Here is a 24908-nt window from a genome sequence, read left to right as displayed (position 1 = left end):
GGCGCGTTCTGATTGGCTGCCCAGACCCATCCATCCCAGGTATTGGAAAGGCGCTTGACACCGCTTCTGACAAACAATTTTTTTAGGACTTGAAACTTCCCCCCCCCCTCCTGTCGAAATTCTACAGGAAAAAAAATATCCCACCATGGGCAGTTTCTTCAGTTCTTATTGCTGCTTCTTTCTCCCCATACCGCCAGTTATTGGGTTGTGGGAATGTAGGGGGATTGTTGTGATGAAGATGCAGAGCCCAGTGGCCTCTTCCCCAATTCTCTGCCTTTAAACCCCTTCATCCCAGTCAGACATTTGTATGGATAAGACTGTGGCTCTCATTTGTCAGAAATAGTTGTGTACCCATCGCAGCACAGGTGGGTAACAAAGCTCTTCACTTCTTTGCTATTTTTATTTTTGTAATGTCTGTTTATTTGATTGGCTGCTGTCATTGTGTGTCCCCATCCTTTGTGTCCCAACCAGTGGAACCCAATTCTAATGTTACAGTGGAACCTCTGGGTGCCAAAAAATCTGTCACATAAATAGTTTGACACTGATTTTTTTATTTTGTTTATTTTTTTAGTCTTCCTTGTCTCGGTTACAGAATCCCTCCACTGGCCACACCAGGCGGTGCTTTTTGTTGCAGAGCAAAACTTTTGATCAGCAGAGAAACTAGAATTCCTTTTAGATGAGTGAGCAGAAAAAATAACCAACATTTCTTTTGAGTTGCTCAGGAAAATGGCCACATTTGGGTTCAGTGCCAGCATACAGCACTTGTTGGCACCATAAAACCGTCGATTAACCTATGCCCCCCCCAATTCCCACCTCTAATGTGGTCCCTCTAAGACTAGTGGTTAAGTTCTCCATAGACACTGCACATCATTATTTACCTTTGTGTCTTCTGCCAAAGGAGATCTCATCCTGTAGGAAACCTGGGTTTGTGCGTAAAAACGCAGCGTGGTTCGTCTTACTGTATACCTTCTCATTAAAATTGGGCTTATTTATTGCTAGCATTCATTCGCCTACATTTTCCATACCTAAGTTTGGTTGCAGTGAACTTGGAAATACAATGTACATATACAGCCACAGAGCCAGGCCTTTATTCATCAGCTTTAGTAATATAAATGGATCAGAACCATTCACTCGCCTGCACTCCTTGTCATTCATTGGCTCAGTATTTCAGCAATATGAAAAACCCTTTTCTTAAAACAAAGAAAGCTCGATTGATTCTATTGAAGGGCTGTTTTGCATACAGCCCAGTCCAGGTAGGGTCTCATTCATACAGAAATTGAATTTTGCACAAAAGCCTGGGGAGTGGGACCTGCTCTGGATGTCTATGCAGTGCAAATACACATTCCTTCTCAATTCATTTGCACCTACCAAGCTTTATATTGCTTTCTTCCAGCCCACTGTAGCCTTGGCTGCCACATTACCGAGGCATCTGTTTAGCCAACGTTTTAAGCTAGATATTAGGTAAAGTTGCTGTACCTTGTTAAAAATGTTACAGGGCAACCCTTTTGAAGGTAATCAGCTTGGCAATTGAACTAAAATGTTCTGAAAGCTTGCCATGATTATATTAGTTAGCCATTAAAGGTATCACCTATATACCACTTTTGTTATTTTTTATTTCAAAAGGGTTGCCCTGTTACTAGATATTGGGGGAATAATATATTCTAAAAAAAAGGTGGTGCATTGATAGAGAAAATATTGAAAAACAGACAGTGGAGAATACATAGCTGGATGAGTGTGAGCTGCACTGGAAAGATGTAGAATTGTACAACTGTATAAGAATGATCAGTATGAGGCACCCACACCTTATGCCTATTTTCCTGTTGCCCAGATAACGAAAGTAATATGCTGGGGTGTATATTGTATTTTATTTATGTATTTATGTATTTAGTTATTTAGCATCTGGATAAGGAGACAGGCCATGTGGTGTGTCCATTGGAAAAGTTGACAAAGGGATAGCTTAGGGAATGTGACTGTAAAAAAAAAAAAAGGAAAAAAAAAAGTTGTGGGTAGTAGAAGTTATCAAGTGGGATTTGCGGCGCTCTCTGCAGGAATTGAAAGCTGTTCTAGTTCAAAGCCACATGAACCGACGTGACAATATAAGCCATTAAAATATCATCCTGACGGCTCATTTCTGCTTCATCCTACTTTCCCTAACTGCTTTTCAGAAGGGCACCAAAGAAAGAAAATGAGTGATGATCGAGCAAGAGCAGCCCTCGAGTCCTAGGAAGATGTGAAGCTGAGGGTGCAACAGGTAAGGCAGCAATGTATTGGGGGGAGAGGGGGGCTTTGCATACATACCATTACCAGGCAAATACTATATAGATGGTGCTGTTTCTTTCACACGGTTTGTTTGTTCACAAAACCTTTTGTGCTCCCCTTAAGTAGCTATCAGAAAGCAAAAGAAAAGCTTAGGTGGGCTACAAAGGTCCATTTCCATGCCAAAAGGGCTGTGCAACAGGGGAAGATTCACTTTATTTTCCCTCTCTCTTTACATTGCCCCAGGATGGGAAGGGAAGACAGAGGAGGCAATCAATTCATTGGGCTTTATATTTAATTACCAGCTTTATTGTCCTCTCTGATTAATACATTTTCCTCATGTTGACTTAATACAAAACAGCCTTTCTGATGTATTGACATTGTGTTTCCTCGTTGCTGTTACCATTTCAATGGACACAAAAAAAAAAAAATATGATTTCTGGCTTGAGGGGATATATATATAGGTCAGTGTAAGATACACCATTTATACATTCTGGGCGGGCGTTTCATTTACAAGTTTCCAATGTACTAATCAGATCTAATTAAGTATGCTATTTGTTTCAATGCATTTGTTGCTAGGGAAAACTATTTTAAAAAATAAATAAATGCCTGTAATTCGCTTTCCAATGCATTAGAATTATTATTATTATTATTATTATTATTATTATTTTATTTATTTATTTATTTATTTATTTATTTATTTATTTATTTATTTTTAGCCACGTTGCAGTGGATTTGCTCTAGATCGTAATGGGCCAGTTCAATGTCTTATTATTACATCTTTCTCCTACTGGAAATGTAGTTAATCGGTCTGAATGAGTGCTGAAAGATAAATCTCTTGAAGTGGCCGACTTTTGAAATACCATAGAGCCTGACCTCTGACCTTAAGACCAACCACATGTGCTTATACAGAAGCCTTGCATTTCTCCCAAATAATGTGCATGTTCTTTGATTGTGTGTCTGTGTGCTTCTGGTGGTGTATGATTGGGGGATTGCTATGTTTTTCTATTAATTAGATACTATTAAACTCAACCACACCAACAGCTCTGCAAACACAGCAATAAATAATTCAGTCTATTTACACAGGACATGGGATACTTACTTGGCCATTGCAACAACTGCTGTAATTAAATCATTTATATATCCTGAAGTCGCATTTATTAGTATCTTAATATTATATAAATAAATCAACACAAAGAAAACATTTTCCACGGAATTAGACGGCGGTGCGCTTGGGTTCCTTTCCTCCCTAATGCACGTTGTTAACAGAATCTGCATCGATTCACGCTAAATACGTGCTTTGTACTGCATTGATTTAATCATAAATCAAGCGCAAAGTCAGCCATGAACCTCAGAAATGAAATAGCTCTTCAGATCTGCGCAAGAGCAAGTGCCAGGGCCACGGTCTGTTTTGCTAAAAACTTGATTTTACTGTTTATATTGCATAAAAAGAATGCAATTTAAAGATGGACGCTGGGATTATAAGCACATTTATTTCTTTATCTATTTTTTAAGTATTTCCTCTTTATTTATTGTGTTTTTCCAAAAATACATACATTGCACCTTCACATACTTCTTTAAAGAGTAAGATCTAGCATTAACTATAAATCTAAAAAGAAAAAAATATGTATATCTCCCAGGGTAGTTACTACTAAAGATAGTCCTAGACAAAGTAGGCTTTATATGTTGGTCTTAGATCAAAGTCACAGTTTATATGCTTCCTGCATTATTTTTTTCTCTCTCAGTCCTCTTGGCACTGCTTTTTCATATTCTTTCATATTCAAGTTATTGGTTTCTTCTTTTTGTACTTGGTCCTTTTTTCCAAGTATTTTTCTATTTCGTTAGAACTAATACCTTTCAGAGATGGGGGGACAGAGTAAGAAGAATCTGAGAAGAAGCAACCGTGCACTGTAAAGTATCAGCATCCTTCTCCATATTCAGTATTTTCTCATCCAAGGCTTGCCTCACCTGTACTGCCTACAAGCAGGGAGACTTTTAACCTTTTAAGCAGTTATCACACTTATCCATGTGGCCCTGGCTAGTAGTATGAGCACATGTGCCTACCAAATGTTCCATAGTTTAGTTCTGCACCGATTATTTGCTTTACTATGCTTTACAAACGGAAATGTTACTGACAATTATCTCTGTACATTTGCATTGACACAAAGGGTGCTCTTTAGAAGCTACAGAGGATGAAATAATATAATTATTTTTGTGTATAACTGTATATTCCACTTCCTGTAATAAAAAAAATATAATTGATAAGATTTGTACATCTAATCCTAGAATATTCTACATTCACCTCCCTTTTTTACTGCATACATAAACAGTCAAACCACTCCTCTTTGCTTCTTTCTTTCTTTCTTTCTTTCTTTCTTTCTTTCTTTCTTTCTTTCTTTCTTTCTTTCTTTCTTTCTTTCTTTCTTTCTATCTCTTATAAGTATGTAAGTCCATATTGATCACTGGAAGCACAGACCTCAACATATTTCTTTTATGGTCACTTCTGTAGATAAACAGGTTAACAAACAAAATAGCTGTTGGGTATTGTGCTGGGTGTGCAAAAAAAAAAAGAAAAACCAAAAGAATGCTAACAAGGATCCCAAGCTGTACGCCTTCAATAAGTGAAACATGACCAGCACATTTCATAGTCTTCAAAATCATACTTAGAAATCCTTAAGGGAAATCTGCATGCAGAGCCTGGTCATGCTTCAAATGTATGCCATACCATTTAGATTTGGCAAAGTAGCTCAGAATCCAATAAAACGTGCATTATTTAACAGACGTAGGAAAATGGGGCTTATGTCCTAGTTATTTAAACAAAAATGTTTCAATTTTCTAGCTGAGAATGTGAGCCAAGTGAACCCTGACTCATATAGGAGACGCCTGCAGAATGGGCTACTGGACTTGTATGTAATAAGGAAGGACAACAGTGGGGCTGAGTAAAAACACCATGAATAAAGCAAGTAAGTTTAAAATATGTCTCAACCTATTTGCCTAGATCATATGGATTTTTTTTTTTGTCGTTGATTCTACAAACACAAACAAGTGACAGCTCAAGCCACCAGCATCTGCTTAATCCTGCACTCTGGCCATTCATTTGGACGCTCTAGAATTAATATTTGACGACTTTCTCATTGTAACAACCACCCCTGACCCTAGTTGACTGCATTGTCACATTATTCTATGACATATTCATCTTGAATTCATTTACGGACGATTTGACTGGAATGAGGTTTGACACCTATTGGATCCCATTAAAAAAGAAGACTTTGATCTTCCTGATGGGGTTTACATGATATGTATCATCCTTACCAGGGATACCATGCTTTCACAATGTGGTGACTACCAGATCTCCACAAAAAGAGGTTTGAGTAGTTAGTGACTGACGCCTTATTTGACAGAGATACTTTAATCACAGACCCCGGGCGAGGAAAATATCGCTTTACCTAGAGCCTATGGAATTATAAAGGCGCGCTTTTGCGCACGTTCCTTCTGCTGAGGTCTGGATCATCTAGAACAGAAAAAGAGAATATGATTCAGCCAAGAATAATCTTTTCATAATGCTGGGTGCATATATAACTACTTACCTGTCTGTGGTTACCATTAATAAATTCCTGATCGCAATAAAAAGAAAAGGGATGGTCGTTTTTGGCTTCATCCAAGATTATTTTTTTTTCCCAAAGAAGTAATTATTTAATATTCTGGAGATTGTTAAGCACATGCACCCAAAGTGTGTTTTTTTATTGCAGGCAGAACTGCTGTTGTATGTGTGTAGAAAGTCAATGTTCGATTCAGATCTATTTATTGAAAAAGGCTGGCAATAGATTTCACCATAAACTTAATTTTTGGCTGCATCTAATGGATAGTTTTGCTGTCTAATATGTATATGTCTTCAACATGCCCCTATAAAGAATGACTGAATAAATGACAGAGGGAGTTTATTATATTATTATATAAACCTAAACACAAAGAGACACAAACACACATATAGACCTTGGGGCCTTTGCTTTAGCATTAGAAGGCACTTGTAGCTATATAGTTTAATAAGGCAATGTAATAACTTCAACATATACAGTATACACAATAACAAAAATGAAGTGCTTGTGCATTGCGATCAGTAGGAAGGAGATGCCTCCCCTACAGAGCTTACAATCTAAGTGCTCGTGCTGCAGTTTTAGTGAGGATGTTATTAATGTGAGCGTAGAAAGAGGTTTAATGCGCTACACATGTGCGCCTGTACTTTATGTAGTGCTGAAAGTGTTCTGAGCCACCAGATCAATCACAGATGTTTTGCAACTGATTTTACATCAATGTACAAGATTAGAAATATTACTGTTCCAGATATAAGGGAGATGGGGTTGGAAAAGCATAACATTGCCTGTGGATCACTGCTATGATTTATATGTAAGCTCTGTGATCATGTAAACTCAGTAGATTGATACCAGAAAGGTAGGCATGCAAAATAAGACAATGGACAGTCAAATTAAGAGTGATCATTGTATGAATATTAGGGGAAGGGATGGGGAGGGGGGTTCAGTCATCCAGGACGATCAGCTGTTCTGTTGAACTGTTCAACTAGTTCTAACTGCACTTTCTTTGGGGGGTTATAGGAGTTTTACAAGAGCTTCAGAATTTTTTATCCCTGGTCCGAATACTAAATTTCTGAAATTCATTGTGGAGTGTGAAGACTCTGGGCTCTCTGCCCTACCCCTAAAATCCACGCTGCTAGAAAAATAAATAAATAGCCATAATGTACAGTCAGTGTGTATTCTTGGAAAGTACTCACACAATGGGCATTCTCCTAGTACACACTTTCTCTTACATGGGAGGCAGCTGATATATGTATGGTAGCTCCCACAGAAGGATTCTAATGCAGGTGTGTGCTCTTGCTTGCCCTTAGCTAGACTGCAGGGGGACACGGAGCAAGCAGGAGTCACGATCACATCATGACAAGCTGATCAGGTAAGTGCTGCCTCTTCACTTGCTCACATAAATTGCTCATAGGGCACAATAAATGGCTGCACTGCTGGTTCGGGCTTGGTACTGAATCTCTGGAATTAGAATATTCCATGGTTGGGGTGTTGTGATAGGATACAGATTAATACAACAAACCCACATAAAAATATATTTTTTATTCACTTAACAGTAAGCTCTCCTATATATGGCAGCACATTCAACCGAGACATTAAAACTCATAAATTATCATTTCTGGTGTTAAGATCTCAAGGTAATAACTCTAAGCAATAACGTGGTATTAGTGGCCAAGTAGTACTGATAGCATGAGGCAAGGCCAGATTAGGCTGTGGGATATGGATTCGATTAAATGAATGTAAAGCATCATACAAATAAGTCAGTCCTTGTAATGCAGTACAAAAATACCCACAATGCACTTTTTATCCACTTGCTTTTTAATTCATGTGGTTATTGTTCAATTTAGGTTTCAGCAGTAATAATATTTCAAAACCTGGAAGACAACTGAAATGTGCTTAGTAACTTTTTATGTACCCAAATTTGCTTAGTAACTTTTTATTTACCCAAATTTGCTTAGTAACTTTTTATGTACCCAAATTTGCTTAGTAACCTTTTATTCACCCAAATTTGCTTAGTAACTTTTTATTTACCCAAATTTGCTTAGTAACTTTTTATTTACCCAAATTTGCTTAGTAACTTTTTATTTACCCAAATTTGCTTAGTAACTTTTTATTTACCCAAATTTGCTTAGTAACTTTTTATTTACCCAAATTTGCTTAGTAACTTTTTATTTACCCAAATTTGCTTAGTAACTTTTTATTCACCCAATTTGCTTAGTAACTATTTATTTACCCAAATTTGCTTAGTAACTTTTTATTTACCCAAATTTGCTTAGTAACTTTTTATTTACCCAAATTTGCTTAGTAACTTTTTATTTACCCAAATTTGCTTAGTAACTTTTTATTTACCCAAATTTGCTTAGTAACTTTTTATTCACCCAAATTTGCTTAGTAACTATTTATTTACCCAAATTTGCTTAGTAACTTTTTATTTACCCAAATTTGCTTAGTAACTTTTTATTTACCCAAATTTGCTTAGTAACTTTTTATTTACCCAAATTTGCTTAGTAACTTTTTATTTACCCAAATTTGCTTAGTAACTTTTTATTTACCCAAATTTGCTTAGTAACTTTTTATTTACCCAAATTTGCTTAGTAACTTTTTATTTATCCAGATTTGCTTAGTAACTTTTTATTTGTCCAAATTTGCTTAGTAACTTTTTATTTACCCAAATTATTTTGCTTCCTGCAAATGAGTAGAAATCCTAGCAAAAAACAAAAACAAAAAAAACAAAACAGCAATGCTGGGATTTTTAAAATGAATATAGGGTTAATATTTTTGCTCCTCTGTCTAAATTCACTCCCTGTGTTCAGCAAGGTTTGTTGTTTTTGTAAAATCAGGTAACAGTTGAAATGCAACATGTGAGCAAAAAAAAAATAATAATTATAAACTCACCTTTACGTGCGTATTTAGGCATTTGCTTCTATTTCATTTTTATTGCACTTCTATGTAGTTTTGATCGCTCATCTTATTAAATATATCCAGTTTAAAAAAAACAGAATATTTTTTTCCTCTTTATTAATTGTGTTTTTCCAACAAATACATACATTGTACCTTCATATACTTCTCTAAGGATGAAGATTTAGTATTAACTATAAAAAATAGAATATAAGTAGGTTTTTCCCTGTTTTCATTTTCCATCTACATAAAACTCTCAACTTTTTAATTAAAAAGAAAAGACTGGGGCTGGACTTTCTGTTAGAACTATAGAATCTCTCTATTGGTTTGTTAAGGAGAGGAAAAGGATGATCAGATAGTTTGCCTTTCATCATTTAGTTGCACGTCATTGGCACAAAACGTTACCAAACGTTAAACCCACTCACCAAAAAAAATAAATAAATAAAAAGGATAAAAAACGATTTCTATAAAAGTAAAAGAGAGAAATGAAAGAAAAACATAACAGAACCCCAAGTCGTCTCAGAGCTGCTAAATGTTTCACAGTAAACATTAATTTTATGGCGAATTTTCCCTTTAACTATTTTAAGCAGATCCATGTGAAACACCAAACAGAGGGAGACTAGGATGGCCTCCACTGTGCAAAGATATTTCTCTTTTTAAAATGTACATTAACTTGCCCAGAGCACCCAGTGCCTTTGATCATACAATGTGGACAAGTTATTTAAAGGCTACGCAGGTGTCTGGCTCTTGCTCCACTTTGAAGAGGAACATGTGCTCAGACAAATGACAGCCACAGATTTGCTCTTTTCTCGCCCTTATATTTTAGTGCAAATGTTTCAGATTTGGGAGACGATTGCATCCTGAACTCATTCTGTTGGCTTTAGTGTAATGTAAAAATTAGAGCGAGCTGATCTCTTGAGTTAATATCTTCTCACCATAAAATGGTCACGTTTCTGCTCATGATTTAGTGTTACCAGTTTATATTTAGTGATACACTCAGATATCTGTAATGTGGGGAAACCAAGGCAGAACTTGTATTTTGAGCCTGGCCTAGTTGTCCCTCTGCTTGGTGAGAAATAGCAGCAAAGTTGTACTTGGGCATTAAACAGCCAAAAATCTTGTTAGTCACAACATATCAAGAAATATTTTTCTGTCGAATTGCAAGGCACAATGTCGCTTAAGTGTGCAGTGGCAGTTTACTTTGCTATATATATAATCAATTCTGGAAATTATTCTTTTTTCAGAATTCTTTTCTAAAAAAATGGTAATATTCCTATCTGTCTGCCCCTAAAGGTCCATATCATTGCTGTTTTTTTCTATTTTTATAAATGGCTCTTTCTTTGTGTCCAGCTGTTTTCTTATTGCTCACAATCTGTTGTATATACAATCTAAATAGCAATAGTGAGAGTGTGATAGTGCCAAGTGACTCTGTCTCCTGTCTCATTTGCTTGCCTGTCTGTCTTTTCACAGAGTCAGTTTTTGTTTCATTCTTATGTAGCTCTGGGTTTTATGACCTTTTTTAATGTCTCATACATACACTTGTAATAATTAGATTATTCAATAGGACAAATACAGTAAACCAATCTAACTCTCTTACACACACTCCTCATTCACTACACTACTCACTGCAGCACATACACCCACCTCTCATTCACTACACTACTCACTACAGCACATACACCCACCTCCCATTCACTACACTACTCACTACAGCACATACACCCACCTCTCATTCACTACACTACTCACTACAGCACATACACCCACCTCTCATTCACTACACTACTCACTACAGCACATACACCCACCTCCCATTCACTACACTACTCACTGCAGCACATACACCCACCTCCCATTCACTACACTACTCACTACAGCACATACACCCACCTCTCATTCACTACACTACTCACTACAGCACATGCAGCCACCTCTCATTCACTACACTACTCACTGCAACACATACACCCACCTCTCATTCACTACACTACTCACTGCAGCACATACACCCACCTCACATTCACTACACTACTCAATACAGCACATACACCCACCTCTCATTCACTACACTACTCACTACAACACATACACCCACCTCTCATTCACTACACTACTCACTGCAACACATACACCCACCTCTCATTCACTACACTACTCACTACAGCACATACACCCACCTCTCATTCACTACACTACTCACTGCAACACATACACCCACCTCTCATTCACTACACTACTCACTACAGCACATACACCCACCTCTCATTCACTACACTACTCACTGCAACAAATACACCCACCTCTCATTCACTACACTACTCACTACAGCACATACACCCACCTCTCATTCACTACACTACTCACTACAGCACATACACCCACCTCTCATTCACTACACTACTCACTGCAGCACATACACCCACCTCCCATTTACTATACAACTCACTGCACTCAACCCATTATCAATATATTCAAGACAGAGACATCTTGTGCATACTGCTACTGAAAAATGCTACTGAAAAACAAAACAGAATTCTATTCCTTCATTATACATTTTACAAAGGGACTAAGTGTCTAATAAAAGGGCAGCCAAGTTTGGGAGTTTTACTTTGAAAGCAGCTAGTAAGTTGCAGGTAAAACTTAGTCCCTTTGTAAAATGTATAATGAAGCAATAGAATTCTTAATGAATCAGATAAAATTGAGCATAGGACTGGCCAGATATGGGATGACTTTGACGTAGTTAGCCAGCTTAAATATATTGCAATATATGGACAAACAATCCCTGTTTTGTTTAAAGGGTAAGGCATTTTTCAGTAGCAGTATGCACAAAATGTCTCTGTCTTAAATATATTGATAATGGGTTGTATTTGTCTATATGTATTTTGGGGTCACAGCCTCGTTGCACCCCTGCCTAATGGTTTTAAAAACTAGTGGTGAGCACAACTTTCGCTTGTTTGTTATAGTTATACTACTCACTGCAGCACATATACCCACCTCTCATTCACTACACTACTCACTACAGTACATACACTGTGTAAGTGCTGCAGTGAGTAGTGTAGTGAATGAGAGGTTTGTGTATGATACACTCACTACAGCACATACACACACCCCTCATTCTCTACACTACTCACTGCAGCATCACTGTCTCAGGTGGAGGCCCAGGTGCAAACATTACACCCAACCCATGGGGAGAAACACTTACTAACAACCCCCCCATCACACGCATAAATACAACACTGTTTCTCAGACACACATCACCTTTAGACCTGCTAATCTAGGGGAAAAATAAGCAACAAATTATAAAGTGAGTTGTGTATGTAATTGCTACCATCACCTTTTCTACATACCTGCACAGTGAGATGCCTAATTGTAACTCACACAGCTTGACTCAAAGTTTAGGAGAAAAATAAAAGACACGAGAAGAATGCACAATCTATCCTAGAGGTACAAAATGCCACATGGAATGGTACTCAGCACAATGTGCCCAAATAAAGTGCATCTAGGAGCGAGACACACTAAATCCTGGTGTGGGGGGGGGGGGTGCTTAACCCATTTATTAGTAGCTACAGTATGCGAATGAACTGCAAAGATCCGGAAGGTTAGAACCCCTTTTCTGCATATTAAACTCTCCTATTTAGCCACAGAATGGTCAATTCAAAGCAACTTTTCAATTGGTCTTCATTATTTATTTTTTATACTTTTTGAATTATTTGCCTTCTTCTTCTGACTCTTTCCAGCTTTCAAATGGGGGTCACTGACCTCATCTACAAATGTATTGTTATTGTTACTTTTTATTACTCATCTTTCTATACAGGCCTCTCCTATTCATATTGTAATCTCGTATTCAAATCCCTGTATGGTTGCTAGGGTAATTTGGACCCTAGCAACCAGATGGCTGAAATTGCAAACCGAAGAGCTGCTGAATAAAAAGCTAAATAACTCAAAAATCACAAATGATAAAAAAAAAAATTGAAAACCAATTGCAAAATTGTCTCAGAATATCCCTCGACATCATACTAACAGTTAATATAAAGGTGAACAGTTTGTAAAATGAAAGCAACCAATGAATGTCACGTCCATAGTAGTTGGCATAACTGATATGGAATTCTATCCTTGCTCACCCACCTTTTTATTATTCATTATGGGCTAGTCAGCAGCTCACACCTGCCTCACCGGACCAGTAATGTTCCACAGGATAAACATATAATTCTGGCTATGCAGTCACCAAGCAAATCCTTTTAATTGATCTTACGCACATTTCTGTAACATTTCTGAACTTCCACCGATAATAAACGGCCTGTCTGTCGCAGTGTGAAAGAATCACCCTAGAGACAAAAACAATGTGGTCTCACTGTGTAAACCAGCGCTGCCTTTATTCCATTACACACACTTGCATCAACAATTACGCAGTCACACTACACACCTGTATATGTTTGTCTCTCTCTCTGTCTCTCTCATTGTTTGAAAAGTGCCAGTGACATCACCAATAAAATTATAAAATTAACCCTTGTGTGGCTGGCATTCAACCAACATATTTAGTATTAGCATATCATCTTGTATAGATTGATCCCATACCTACTTATAAAATGCACACAGAGTATAATTATAGTGCTAAAATCTCTTATACCTGTGTTAATAAAGTTCCAGAAAATTCTAAAAAATGTTTTTTAAAAACAATCTCAGACATACAATATTACTTATATATTACTTATATTTATACAATGTTTCTTTGTTTTTATATCTATCTATCTATTATCTATCTATTATCTATCTATTTATCTATTATCTATCTATCTATCTATCTATCTATCTATCTATCTATCATCTATATATATATATATATATACATATACAGTGTATATAAATAGTAGAGACAGCACTCACAGGTCTTAGATAAGCAAAAACATTTTTATTGTGGACAATAACTAGTTATTACTGTCCACAATAAAACATTTATTTTGCACATCTGAGACCTGAAACGTTCGATTCTAATAAACCTGCTCTTTTTTCACCTTTGATCTTTGTTTAAAATCCTTGGAGTCCTGACGTTTTTTGCCTTTATATGCTTGTTTTGGTTCAAACACCCAGGTCTTGTTGCTGGCTGATGATGTGCGCTCCATTTGTATTTTATGTATATACTGTCTACACTCTTCATATATATATATATATATATATATATATATATATATATATATATATATATATATATATATATATATATATATATATATATATACATACACTCAGTGGCATTAGTGGCTTTTCCAGTGAGAATTTGTATTCTTTCATTGGAGGGAAAAGTACATGACTCATATGTATGTAACTGCGTCTGGACTGAGATTCAAAATAGGCCCTGGCATTTCAGGTACACGGAGGCCCAAACAGGCCACACAGCAGCCCAATATATAGTAGTGATTGTCTATGGCAACTTACAGCAGCCCCTCTGGCACTTGCCGGAACCCGGAGGTTGCCAGTCCGGGCCTGGTTGGTTTGTACATTGTATTTACAGGCAGTAAATAAGTGATTGTGCCGAAATAGCTGCGTGTGCAAATACAATGATCATAGGTCTCCCTCCCCTTCACATTCCCTGGGTATTTGGCAACCCCTTGCTCATAAACAAAACTCCTCTGGGGGGTACATGTGAGTGGACTTGAGCCAGGAACTAGTGGTTGCTAAATATGTGGGGAATGATTTACATGTCAGCCATCTAATAATATAATAAAGAGCCATATAATAAAGAGATTGGGGTTTAGTTAGAGGAGTTGTTGCTCTACATACAAGCCATGGAGTCATTGTGCCAGTCCTACATATCCTTGTGCCTCCTGAGTAACACATTATTTGTCTTTGGAAACCTTTCTATAAAAGTTGCCAGAAAAAAAAAGTTAGGTGCCATCATTTTTCGTTCCTCTGAATCCGCAAAAAAAAAAAAAAAATAGACTAGTGACCGGGATAGTTTATTATTGCCTGAGTGAAGGGGGGATAATGGTGCCCCCCGAGGTGCGCGCAGGCGCAGTGTCCTGTTATTCTCCCCCTCGCACAATCCTTTCAGGTTTCAGCAGGAGCTGTCAGCCGAGACGCCAATCACGCGGAGGCGACCAATCAGAGGCGCGGGTTATTGTTGCGCTCTCTGGGCAGTAGCCGTGTCTATGAATCTCTATTCAGTCCTTCGATGCTTCCTGCTGCTGCTTCCCAAGCGTTTGGCCATTCCACGTAGACATTAAAGAAAAAGAAAAAAAAAAACTTGAAAAACTTTAAGGGGGGGGGAGAGGGAAAAGTTTTTCTTATATTCTTTTGCCACAGCCAGGTGATTGTAGAATTAGCAGCCATGAGTGTGGAAGCTTTGGGAAACACAGGGATGGAGCCTCCATTTACAAAGAGGAACCCGGCGCTGAGATTAGTAGACTTGGCAGGGGCACATCATCATCATCATCATCATCCTCACCCCCCTCAGAGCGTGACCGGCTACCCGGGGTACGTGGCTCATTCCCACTCATTGGCTCATGGGCACCCTGGGGAGTTCGCTGCTGATTCTCGCCTAGGGACAAGTCCTGCTTTCCGGACAGAACACATAGGGCATCCAGGGGCCCTGAAACTCAGCCCTGCCCATAACCCTCACCACCGCCACCACCATCATCATCATCATCATATGGCAGGCCACGCTGAAGTCGCCTCCAGTCAAACAGGAGCTTTTGGGCCGGCTCAGTCACCAGCTGGATCCTACTCATCTCTCCCCCTTCCATCTCAGGCAGTTTGTGCAGCAGGTAGGGACTGGCTAATAGGCAGAGATCTGACAGTTGCAGTCATGCCAGGTCTCACTGAGCAGCACTCACCATCTCACCATGGAATGTTTCTTTCAACAACAGGTAGTTACCCTGGGCACCATGGGCACCACACGGAATCTGGAAGCCATCCCTACTTCTCTGGATCTCCTGAGCAAGCGTCCCATGCCACCCCAGGTGGCCACCCTCTGAACGGCCAGATAAGACTGGGGCTACCTGGAGATATGTACACCAGGTCTGATCATTTCACTCAGCCAGTCACTAGGACAGATCATTTTGCCTCTCCATCTCTACACAACTACTGTGGCATGAACCTCAACATGAACATCACTCCTCACCACCACCATGGCCCTGGTGCCTTCTTTCGTTACATGAGACAGGCTATCAAGCAAGAGCTCATCTGCAAGTGGATGGAGGAAGATCAGCTCCCCAAAAAACTCTGCTCCAAAACTTTCAGCACCATGCACGAGCTGGTCACCCATGTTACTGTGGAGCACGTTGGGGGATCAGAGCAGTCCCACCACATCTGTTTCTGGGAAGAATGTCCAAGAGAAGGGAAACCTTTCAAGGCCAAATACAAACTGATCAACCACATCAGAGTGCACACAGGCGAAAAGCCTTTCCCTTGCCCCTTCCCTGGATGTGGCAAAGTCTTTGCGCGATCAGAAAATCTCAAGATCCACAAAAGAACTCACACAGGTCAGTATTTTCATCCATCATCACAAGGCTCCTGTTTTCCTTTCCTCCCTTGTACACTTGATTCTATTACATTTTATTACTCACCGACACTATACTTCATTTTACAACATCATACGTTAAATGGCCATAGAAATAAATTGATTCCAATCCCTAGAGATATTTTCATGGCCGCTTCCATCTTGTGATCTGATTGATTTAAAGCTCTGGGGATTAGAAATGAATGAAGGAAGGAAGAAAGGAAGGAAGGAAGGGGGGGAAAAAAAGGATAAATAATTCGTACACGTGGTTGTAAACTTTCGTTCAACCTAATTAATATTTATGAAATGTTACACAAAAAAATTTATGGTCAAAATAAACTATTAACTATGGATTATTCAGTCTATGCGCTTAACATATTTAGTTCTAATTCAGCTTGACACCTTATCCTCCCCTCAGGTTAGGAAATAGGATCCCTGGAAATTATGGCTGCGAAGTAAAAATATAGAAAACAAAATTCCTAAAGCAGAACAACATTTTGTTATATATATATTTATAATATATTTGTTTACATTTTCTTCTTTATATATGTATATATATCTAGTGTATTGAAGCATAGTTCGTAATATCATGTTCAGGCATGATTTTAGAATCAGATTTAAAGGATTTAAAGGAGAAGGCAAATGGTGTATTTTTAATAGCTGCTGCAGATCAATGGAAGCTGTGCTGTTTAATGCAATGTACAGAGCTGAATGTAGTCCATTGAAGTTCGCTGCTGTTGCACACAACACAAGACAGGCATGTGTTTCCCTGTGCCTAATTGCTTTGCCTTACGAGAATCTTATAATAAAGGGCAAATCTGCACTTTTTGTGGGTAGCAGGGAACAGGTGCTGTGCATCTTGTGAGAAAAAAAAAAATCTCTTTGATGACAAGCAATCTCCTAAGTAAACAAACTTTCCCTTGTCTTGTGAACCTTGAAGTGTGGGTGCTGCGCCTCCCTGATGCACCCAGTGCAGCATCTGGGATTCAGGGTGTCTGCTTTCCAGAGAATATTTCCAATTGTTTTACATCGCCGCTGCTAAACATATTCACAATCCTGCAGGGCTCGTTTTTCCTTATTTCTTCCCCAAGTTAAGGGAGGGAAAAAAAAAAAAAGTTTCTTAAAGTGAAATTTAATTTGCTACAAATTATTCATGGAAACGTTTCTTCATTGAAGAGGAGGGCTGATTATACTGTAAAATATTAATGGCGCAAACCTCTCTATTCCACAAACAGACAAGTGTTCCACGTTTTAGAGAAATCAAACCGGTTCCATTAGTGAAAGCTCAATGGCAACACTGTATCGAAATGATTCAAAAGAAAAAAATCTATGCACTTTATATATATATATAAAGTAGGATTTGGTGAGGTTCGTCTTTTTTTTCAGAGAGAAATTACATTTGTTCTGACTTTAAATTAAACGAATCAATCGCTTTACATTCATATTTTATTGCACCGTTTTGGGGATGTTTGTTTAGGGGGTGAGGGATGTATAATGTATTGTGATTTCCACCTGGTTACAGACCCAAAGTATTGAAGAATTCACTGTGTTCCCATAGATTTATACAGCACCACTGTCACTGCCAAGATTTCCCCTTGCGATGGGATATCATTTAATAAAGTGCTTGCTGGGAGTTTTACTACAACAGATGGAGATCAGTTTAGAGTTTAGTCTGTTTAACTGTATATTTTACAGTCTTTGGACTGGAATAATTCTGCACCGCCTGGTAATGAAAGAATAACCCAGCACAAATAGAAACAGACGAAAATACTGAATTTTTGCGACATAGAATGACATTGCAGAACGTTAAGAACTACTGAAAATGAAATAGATTTCCCACTCAGGCTTATTTGTGTACAGGGCCCCAATAAAAGGCTGTGTCTTCTTTCCAATATCCACATGCAATTGTTATAATTCCTTAAACCAGTGTCCTGGGCAAACGAATACTTTTAGGATGGACAATGAATATTAATTTTATTCAGGTGCTGAGATTTGTTTCATATTTAATGTATAAATATATGATATTGTACATATTGTACATGTAATGTTTGTGGTAGGAGAGAATGAGATTTATAGCACTACATTACTGGGTAACACCGAAAACAGTGCAAATAGCTGTCTCTTTTTTTGTATTATTCTTGTAACCTTGAATACTTTTTTTTATTGCAAATGTAGCTTTTTTTTTAGAATGTAGATATACGTGAAATATTCTAGCTGCACGAGGAATAGTTTAAAATGTAGGGTAATTTTTCAGATATTATAAACGAAAAAGAAGTGTTTAAATCATGTACGATGGCATTAGTAGTATTATTATGATGCTTATATTATTGATTATTTGGTTTAAGCCATTATTTTTTTTTAATAGGACGCACACACGCAAACACATAAAGACACACAAACACACACACCTAATAGAGCGACTGTAAACTACATTTTCTTACCCTGGAACATGAATGGAAGGTAATGAATTCTATGCTCTGTTCAGGGTTCTGATTTCTTTGTGTTTTACAGGCGAGAAACCGTTCAAATGTGAGTTTGAAGGCTGCGACAGACGCTTTGCCAACAGCAGCGACAGGAAAAAGCACTCTCACGTCCACACGAGCGACAAACCCTACAACTGCAAAGTGAGAGGCTGCGACAAGTCGTACACGCACCCCAGTTCCTTGAGAAAACATATGAAGGTGCATTGCAAATCCCCACCTCCCAGCTCAGGCTACGAATCCTCCATCCCTTCCCTAGTGTCCCCCTTGTCAGACTCAGGGCAGGACCCTGGTGCCACGTCCACTCAACCTGAGCCTCCGCCATCGTCGCAGGGAGCCAACCTGAGCGAATGGTATGTGTGCCAGGGCTCAGCGGCTAGCGGCATCCCGACTCCTCCCAGCAACACTCCTTCACCTGAGCACAGGAAGCCGCCCTACACCAACTGGGAATCCAGAGCCGCTTACTAAATATCAGACGCTTCACTTCTGACTGACTCAAGGACTTGCTAGAGGGGACTAATGTGAATTGCTAGCCTTAAGGCACACGGGATCCAGTGTAAGATAAATATTTGCTTTGTTTAAAGGGGAACTTTGGGTCTCTCTTTTTTTTAATTATTTTTATTTAATAAAAGCACAAACAGGGTTGTCCCCTCTCCTTGTAAATTGTTCATATTTTTCAACAACAAGCCAAAGTGTTTTGTTAAGGCTGCGTAGGCAAGATCAATTGCCCGAGGCTCACACTGTCCCCTTGCCCTCTGCTAGCCAATGGCTCTGCTCTTTTTTAAAGCTCTTTTTGTTACTGCTTTGTATAAAAATCCACTTTTCTCAGTGACTACTGCCAATCATACTGCATATCCAACTCATCCCAGGGGGGCTGTTTGTTGCCGGGAATGCAATGATCCCGGGCTCAGGATGGCCTGGCAGCTCATGCTAAGAAGTGTGTTCCTTGCAGCAGTATTGTGCGATTGTCGTTGTACAGTTACAGGCAGAGCTTTCAGCTTGTATGTGACATGTTTCCATGTTAAAGATACCATGTGGACGGTGAATTCTTCATGTGTGTAAATAAATGGTTTTTTTTTATTATTGTGGAAATGGCATTGGGAGTTAATTTTTATATATTTATAAATGTGACTGTGTTTCTAATACACAAAAGCCACACGTACCTTGTAAATGATATCCTTATAATACACAAAAGCCATGCATATCTTAAACGGTGAGTTCTGATGTCATCACTTATAAACAGTGAGTAGTGATGTCATTTTTGTCACATGACCCACTAAAACTTGTGTATAACAATAAATAAAGTACCCCTTGTTGTAAAATATGAGGATATTAAAAGTTACCTCAGAATTCCATCACCTGTAAAAAAACACTCTGTCTTCAACCTTCTGCTATTATATGGTCATGAAACTCCTGGGTGACTTCCTTATATTTATATTATATATATTTATATAATACACAAAAGCCATGAATATCTTGTAAATGATATCCTTATAAACGGTGAGTTCTGATGTCATCAGTTATAAACAGTGAGTTCTGATGTCATTTCTGTCACTTGACTCACTGAAACTTGTGTATTATAATAAATAAAGTACCCCCAGATGCAAAATATGAGGATATTAGAAGTAACCTCTGAGTTCCATGACCTGTATAAAAACACTTGGCCTTCAACCTTCTGCTTTTATATGGTCATGTAACTCCTGGGCGACTTCCTTATATTTATATTATGTATATTTATATAGCCTTATATTTTAAAATAGGGGGTATTTTATTCGCTATATATTATCAGAATCATTCACATGGATCTAACATAAAGGGGAATGAGACTGGGGTTGAGCTGGACAAGTGGTCCATATACTTGGACATTGGCAGGGAAATGATAATGGAATGAGGCGCTGGCTATTGGCTGGCAGGCAGGGACTAGCAATCTGTAGGTTCTGGCAAATGCCAGATGGGCTGCCATAAGATGCCATAGAAAGTCCACTGTTTAGTGGGCTGGTGCCTCTCTGTACTCGGAATGCCAGGGCCTATTTTGACTCCCAGTCCAGATCTGTTGGCTGGACTCTCATATGGACTAGCAGGACCCCAACTTCTGTGGGGCGCCACATAAAAGTTGTATTTGCCTACAGACTGAAACTGTTATATAGTAAGGCAAGAAAGTGTCAGGGATTGCAAGCAACTGTGGTATAGTATTTAAAGAAAAGCAAGAGGTGTCAGGGAAATGATAGAATAAGTAGGGAAGTGTCTATAATAATTTAGGAAAGGTGACTGAAGGGACATGGGGAAAATATAGGACAGTGTGTACATTAAGGCAGGTAGAACTGGGAGGCAATCCTTATAGTAGCCAATATGCCATAAGGGGAATGACTGCTGCTGTGGCATATAATGTATAGGAAGACAAGACTGGCTCAGGGAAGGGACTGCAACAGTAGAACAGTGTGTATAGTAGGGAAACTGGTGTGAGAGAAAGGACAGGGAAGGGGTACTGTGTATAATTGACTAAAACTGTCAGCAGAAGGGACTGCAGAAATAGGATGGACAGTGTAGTATGGCAAGATGTTATCAGGGGTCAGGCCTGTAACTGTAACATAGTGACTATAATAAGGCAGAATTCTGCGTGGCATAAACGTATCTAAGGACTGAACACGGTGTCAGTAACCACTTTGAAAATGAAAGTTTAAAGGGGAACTATCGCGAAAATGAAAATGTAATATAAGCTTCAACATACTGAAATAGACTTTCTAGATACAATCAATTAAATATTCTGCATCGTTTCTGAAATTATCAAGTTTATTTTCTCTATTCCTCTCTCAGCATCTGTTTCTCTTCATTCTCTCTTCATGCAGCAGTTGGTTGTCAGATACTCATTGACAGTTTTATCAATTGAATCAAGATCCAATATACAGTATCATATAGGCGACTTCTTTTGCCTAGAAGATGTATTAGAGCTCACTCTATTAAAATCACCAGACATCATGTCTCTCCACATGCAGAATTTGTGCAAAAGGCAGTTATTTTGTTAGATTTTGTTTGTACTGGAATCAGTTATTTGAGTGAGCTCTAATTCATGTGCTAGGAAAGGGAGCCCTCTATAAGATATATTGAAACATTCATCACCCAACTGCTGCATGAAGACTGAGTGAAGATTAACAGGTGCTGAAAGAGGGATATTGAATATCAATTTGATTATTTCCCAAACAATGCAAAATATTTAATTGATTGTAATTAGAAAGTGTCTTACTTCAGTATGAGGAAGCTCATATTACATTTTCATTTTCGTGATAGTTCCCCTTTAATCAAGCTCTAGCTGTCATACAGTTACAAGTCTTAAGCAATGTTGAGAGTTGCAGTTTATCTACATCTAGAAAGCTGCATGATGGATAAAAAAAAAAAAAAAGCTTCACATAGGGCATAAAGCCCCAGCTCCTGGGTCCAGTCCAGTTTGGTTCCAACTGGATCAATGTCATATGAAAGAATATAAAGAAGGAGCCCAGGGAGAGCATCTGCAGGAGCACTTTGCACTTGAGACATCAGATCTGCTTCCCATTGGTGCCTGTGGGTGTGAATTTCCCAAACTGTTGGCTTCTAGGGGCTAATTCTGGGGGCTAATCACCTTTCATTTTTCATTCGCTTGTTACAGATGTCTGCCCTGTTGCACTCAAGGTAATGCAGACAGTCGCAGCTGAAAGGCTGAATCTCCTGCCTTCTACATCAAAGCTCCTTCCCACAAAGAGCCATTCTTCTCTCCGGTGCATCTTCATGGTGAGTTAGGATTTCTATGGCAATGGGCAAGTCAGACTTTAATTCGTGAAAGGCAAAGTCTGGAGCCCATCCAGTCCTTTTCATTAGGGACATAATATTTACGCCCAAATGAGCCTTTCTCCTGTGTGTATACACGTATACATTATATGGTTTGACTCCAGCTAAATCATTTTCATTTCATTTCCAGTAAACAAAACCCACGCGAATGGAGGGGCACTTGTTCCAGATCAGAGGAGAAAAAAACGCAGAAATAACGCCGAGCAGAGAAAGGAGCCGCCTGAATTGAATTGTTTCTGCTTTCTGCGCTGATCAGAGAATTCATTTTGATTTGATTGAAAAGGCGAGGAAATGGGTTTTAAAGGGAGAAGAATGGAAGAAAGGGCCCTCATCAAATTCGGGTTGTTCAAAGAGTCTGGTTTTGGGGTTGAAAGTGTGAGTTTTTATGGTGCATCAACATGCCACGTTAGGATCTCTATGGTAATAAGCGCAGCAATAGCAAGTTGCCTTCAAAGGAGGAGGCACACTCCATTTGGGACACAGTCTATTAAGATACATTTCAGATGACCTTTGCTTTCATGCATCACATCTCCTCCATATAATCAACTCCCAGTCCAAGGGTAGAAGGCAGCTTCTTTTCCACACTTGGGAAACAGTTCATTTCACTGGCACCTACTGTTTCAATAGACCAACAAAAGAAAAACAACCAAACACAAAAAGAAAAAAAGTTTCTGAATGATTTAATAAAGATGAAGTTAGTGAATAATAATAATAATAATAATAATAATAATAATAAAAATATTGATAGTAATACTACTAATACTACTAATACTACAACTAATAATAATACTGATAATTATTATTATTGCTCACTTATTTCGTTATTTAGGATAAAAAGTGAGCAAATATACACTACGAATCCCCCCCCCAACACAACACACACATCTCCCATACCCAGGCAACCAAGCTTAATGCATCACATCTCCTCCATATAATAAACTTCCAGTCCAAGGGTAGAAGGCATCTTCTTTTCCACACTTGGGAAACAGTTCATTTCACTGGCACCTATTGTTTCAATAGACCAGCAAAACAAAAACAACCAAACACAAACAAAAGTTTACGAATTATTTAAAAATATTAAACATCCAACATAATAATAATAATACTATTATTATTATTATTATTATTATTATAATATTAATAATAATAATAATCACCATCATCATCATGCTTATTATTATTATTATTATTATTATTATTATTGCTATTACTATTATTATTATTATATTTATAATAATAATCATCATCATCATCATGCTTATTGTTATTATTATTATTATTATTATTATTATTGTTGCTAATACTACTACTACTACTACTACTACTACTACTACTACTACTACTACTAATAATAATAATAATAATAATAATAATAACATTTGTAATAATATTATTATTCACTTATTGCATTAATGGAATATGAAGGCACATTTTCCAGGTTTTGGGGTCCCACTACTTCACATAACTGATTTGTCGTTCTAGGAGAGTTAATTCGTTCATTTCGTTATTTAGAATAAAAAAAAAAGTGAGCAAATACACATTATGAATCACACACACACACACACCTCTGTCCATCACCAAGACAGCGAAAGAGTTAAGTGCATGTTGGAGTAATTGTCTTGTTGTTTATTTTATCCAAGTACCTCAGTGAATGGAGGAAAAATAAACACAACTAAAAAAAAAAACAGTTCACTCCCTTTAGTGGCAGTTCAGGGGGGTGAATAAAAAAGGATGGGCCGGGATCTATTGAGCAGAGAAATCTTTGAAGTGGGAGTTATTATCTGGGACATTCTTGCGTGTTGTCTTAACAACGTTGATGAAACGTTAAAGGCTCTTTGTCAGCTATTTGTGAAGTCCGGACAGCCATTTAGCTGAAAAGTCACTCTCAGCCTTGACTAAAATAGATCATTTTCATAGACAAATGTTCCCAGAGCACAGAGCTTACTAATTTACAAGATGAATTCATAATTCTAGCCGGTCCCAGGCAACCATAAGCAGCCATCTGTATATGACAAGAAACAGGATAATAACACAACTGCACCCATTGTGACATCCCCTCCAGCCCCGGCTTGTGTATAACTTATAGATGATAAAACAATAACCCTGTATCCCAACAATACAAATGCACACAGAATTCTCATATTGGTAAATTCAAGCAAGAACCTCACAAATAACAGTGTATTTAGGGAATTGCTGAGGGTCAGAACTGTTTAAAGGGGAACTATTCCGTAAATGAAAATTTAATATAAGCTTCATCATACTGAAATAAGACACTTTCTAAATACAATCAATTAAATATTATGTACTGTTTCTGAAATAATCAAGTTTATCTTCACTATTCCTCTCTCAGCATCTGTTTCTCTTCATTCT

The 24908-nt window shown here is 38.0% G+C and overlaps 1 protein-coding gene across 4 annotated transcripts; it reads left to right on the top strand.

The window, feature by feature from the left end:
- Positions 1–23231, top strand: zic4.S (Zic family member 4 S homeolog). 4 transcript variants are annotated; one of them, XR_005961645.1, is made up of 6 exons: positions 1–365; positions 2166–2251; positions 5096–5219; positions 7157–7218; positions 22360–22481; positions 22669–23231. XR_005961645.1 is itself a non-coding variant. In XM_041564956.1 (3 exons), the coding sequence occupies exons 1-3, from the start codon at positions 15070–15072 to the stop codon at positions 19185–19187; spliced, it is 1488 nt and encodes a 495-aa protein (XP_041420890.1). In that variant the 5' UTR covers positions 14014–15069; the 3' UTR covers positions 19188–19802. The 4 variants fall into 4 exon arrangements, 2 of the variants coding, with proteins under 2 accessions (XP_041420890.1, XP_018121283.1); XR_001935973.2 differs by lacking the exons at positions 22360–22481; positions 22669–23231 and adding an exon at positions 18751–18887; XM_041564956.1 differs by lacking the exons at positions 1–365; positions 2166–2251; positions 5096–5219; ... (1 more) ...; positions 22360–22481; positions 22669–23231 and adding exons at positions 14014–15505; positions 15608–16222; positions 18751–19802.
- The last annotated feature ends 1677 nt before the right edge of the window (positions 23232–24908 follow it).

The sequence above is a fragment of the Xenopus laevis genome, chromosome 5S, assembly GCF_017654675.1.
Source record: "Xenopus laevis strain J_2021 chromosome 5S, Xenopus_laevis_v10.1, whole genome shotgun sequence".
In the NCBI taxonomy this organism is placed as follows: Eukaryota; Metazoa; Chordata; class Amphibia; order Anura; family Pipidae; genus Xenopus; species Xenopus laevis.
This window is presented reverse-complemented; position numbering and strand designations above follow the sequence as displayed.

What these genes read in the sequence shown, in the direction of transcription:
- zic4.S (XM_018265794.2), top strand. Translation starts at nt 15,070, where the DNA reads ATGAGTGTGGAAGCTTTGGGAAACACAGGGATGGAGCCTCCATTTACA. An exon ending in CCACAAAAGAACTCACACAG is followed by an intron (nt 16,223 to 18,750) that starts GTCAGTATTTTC and finishes TGTGTTTTACAG; the next exon opens with GCGAGAAACCGTTCAAATGT.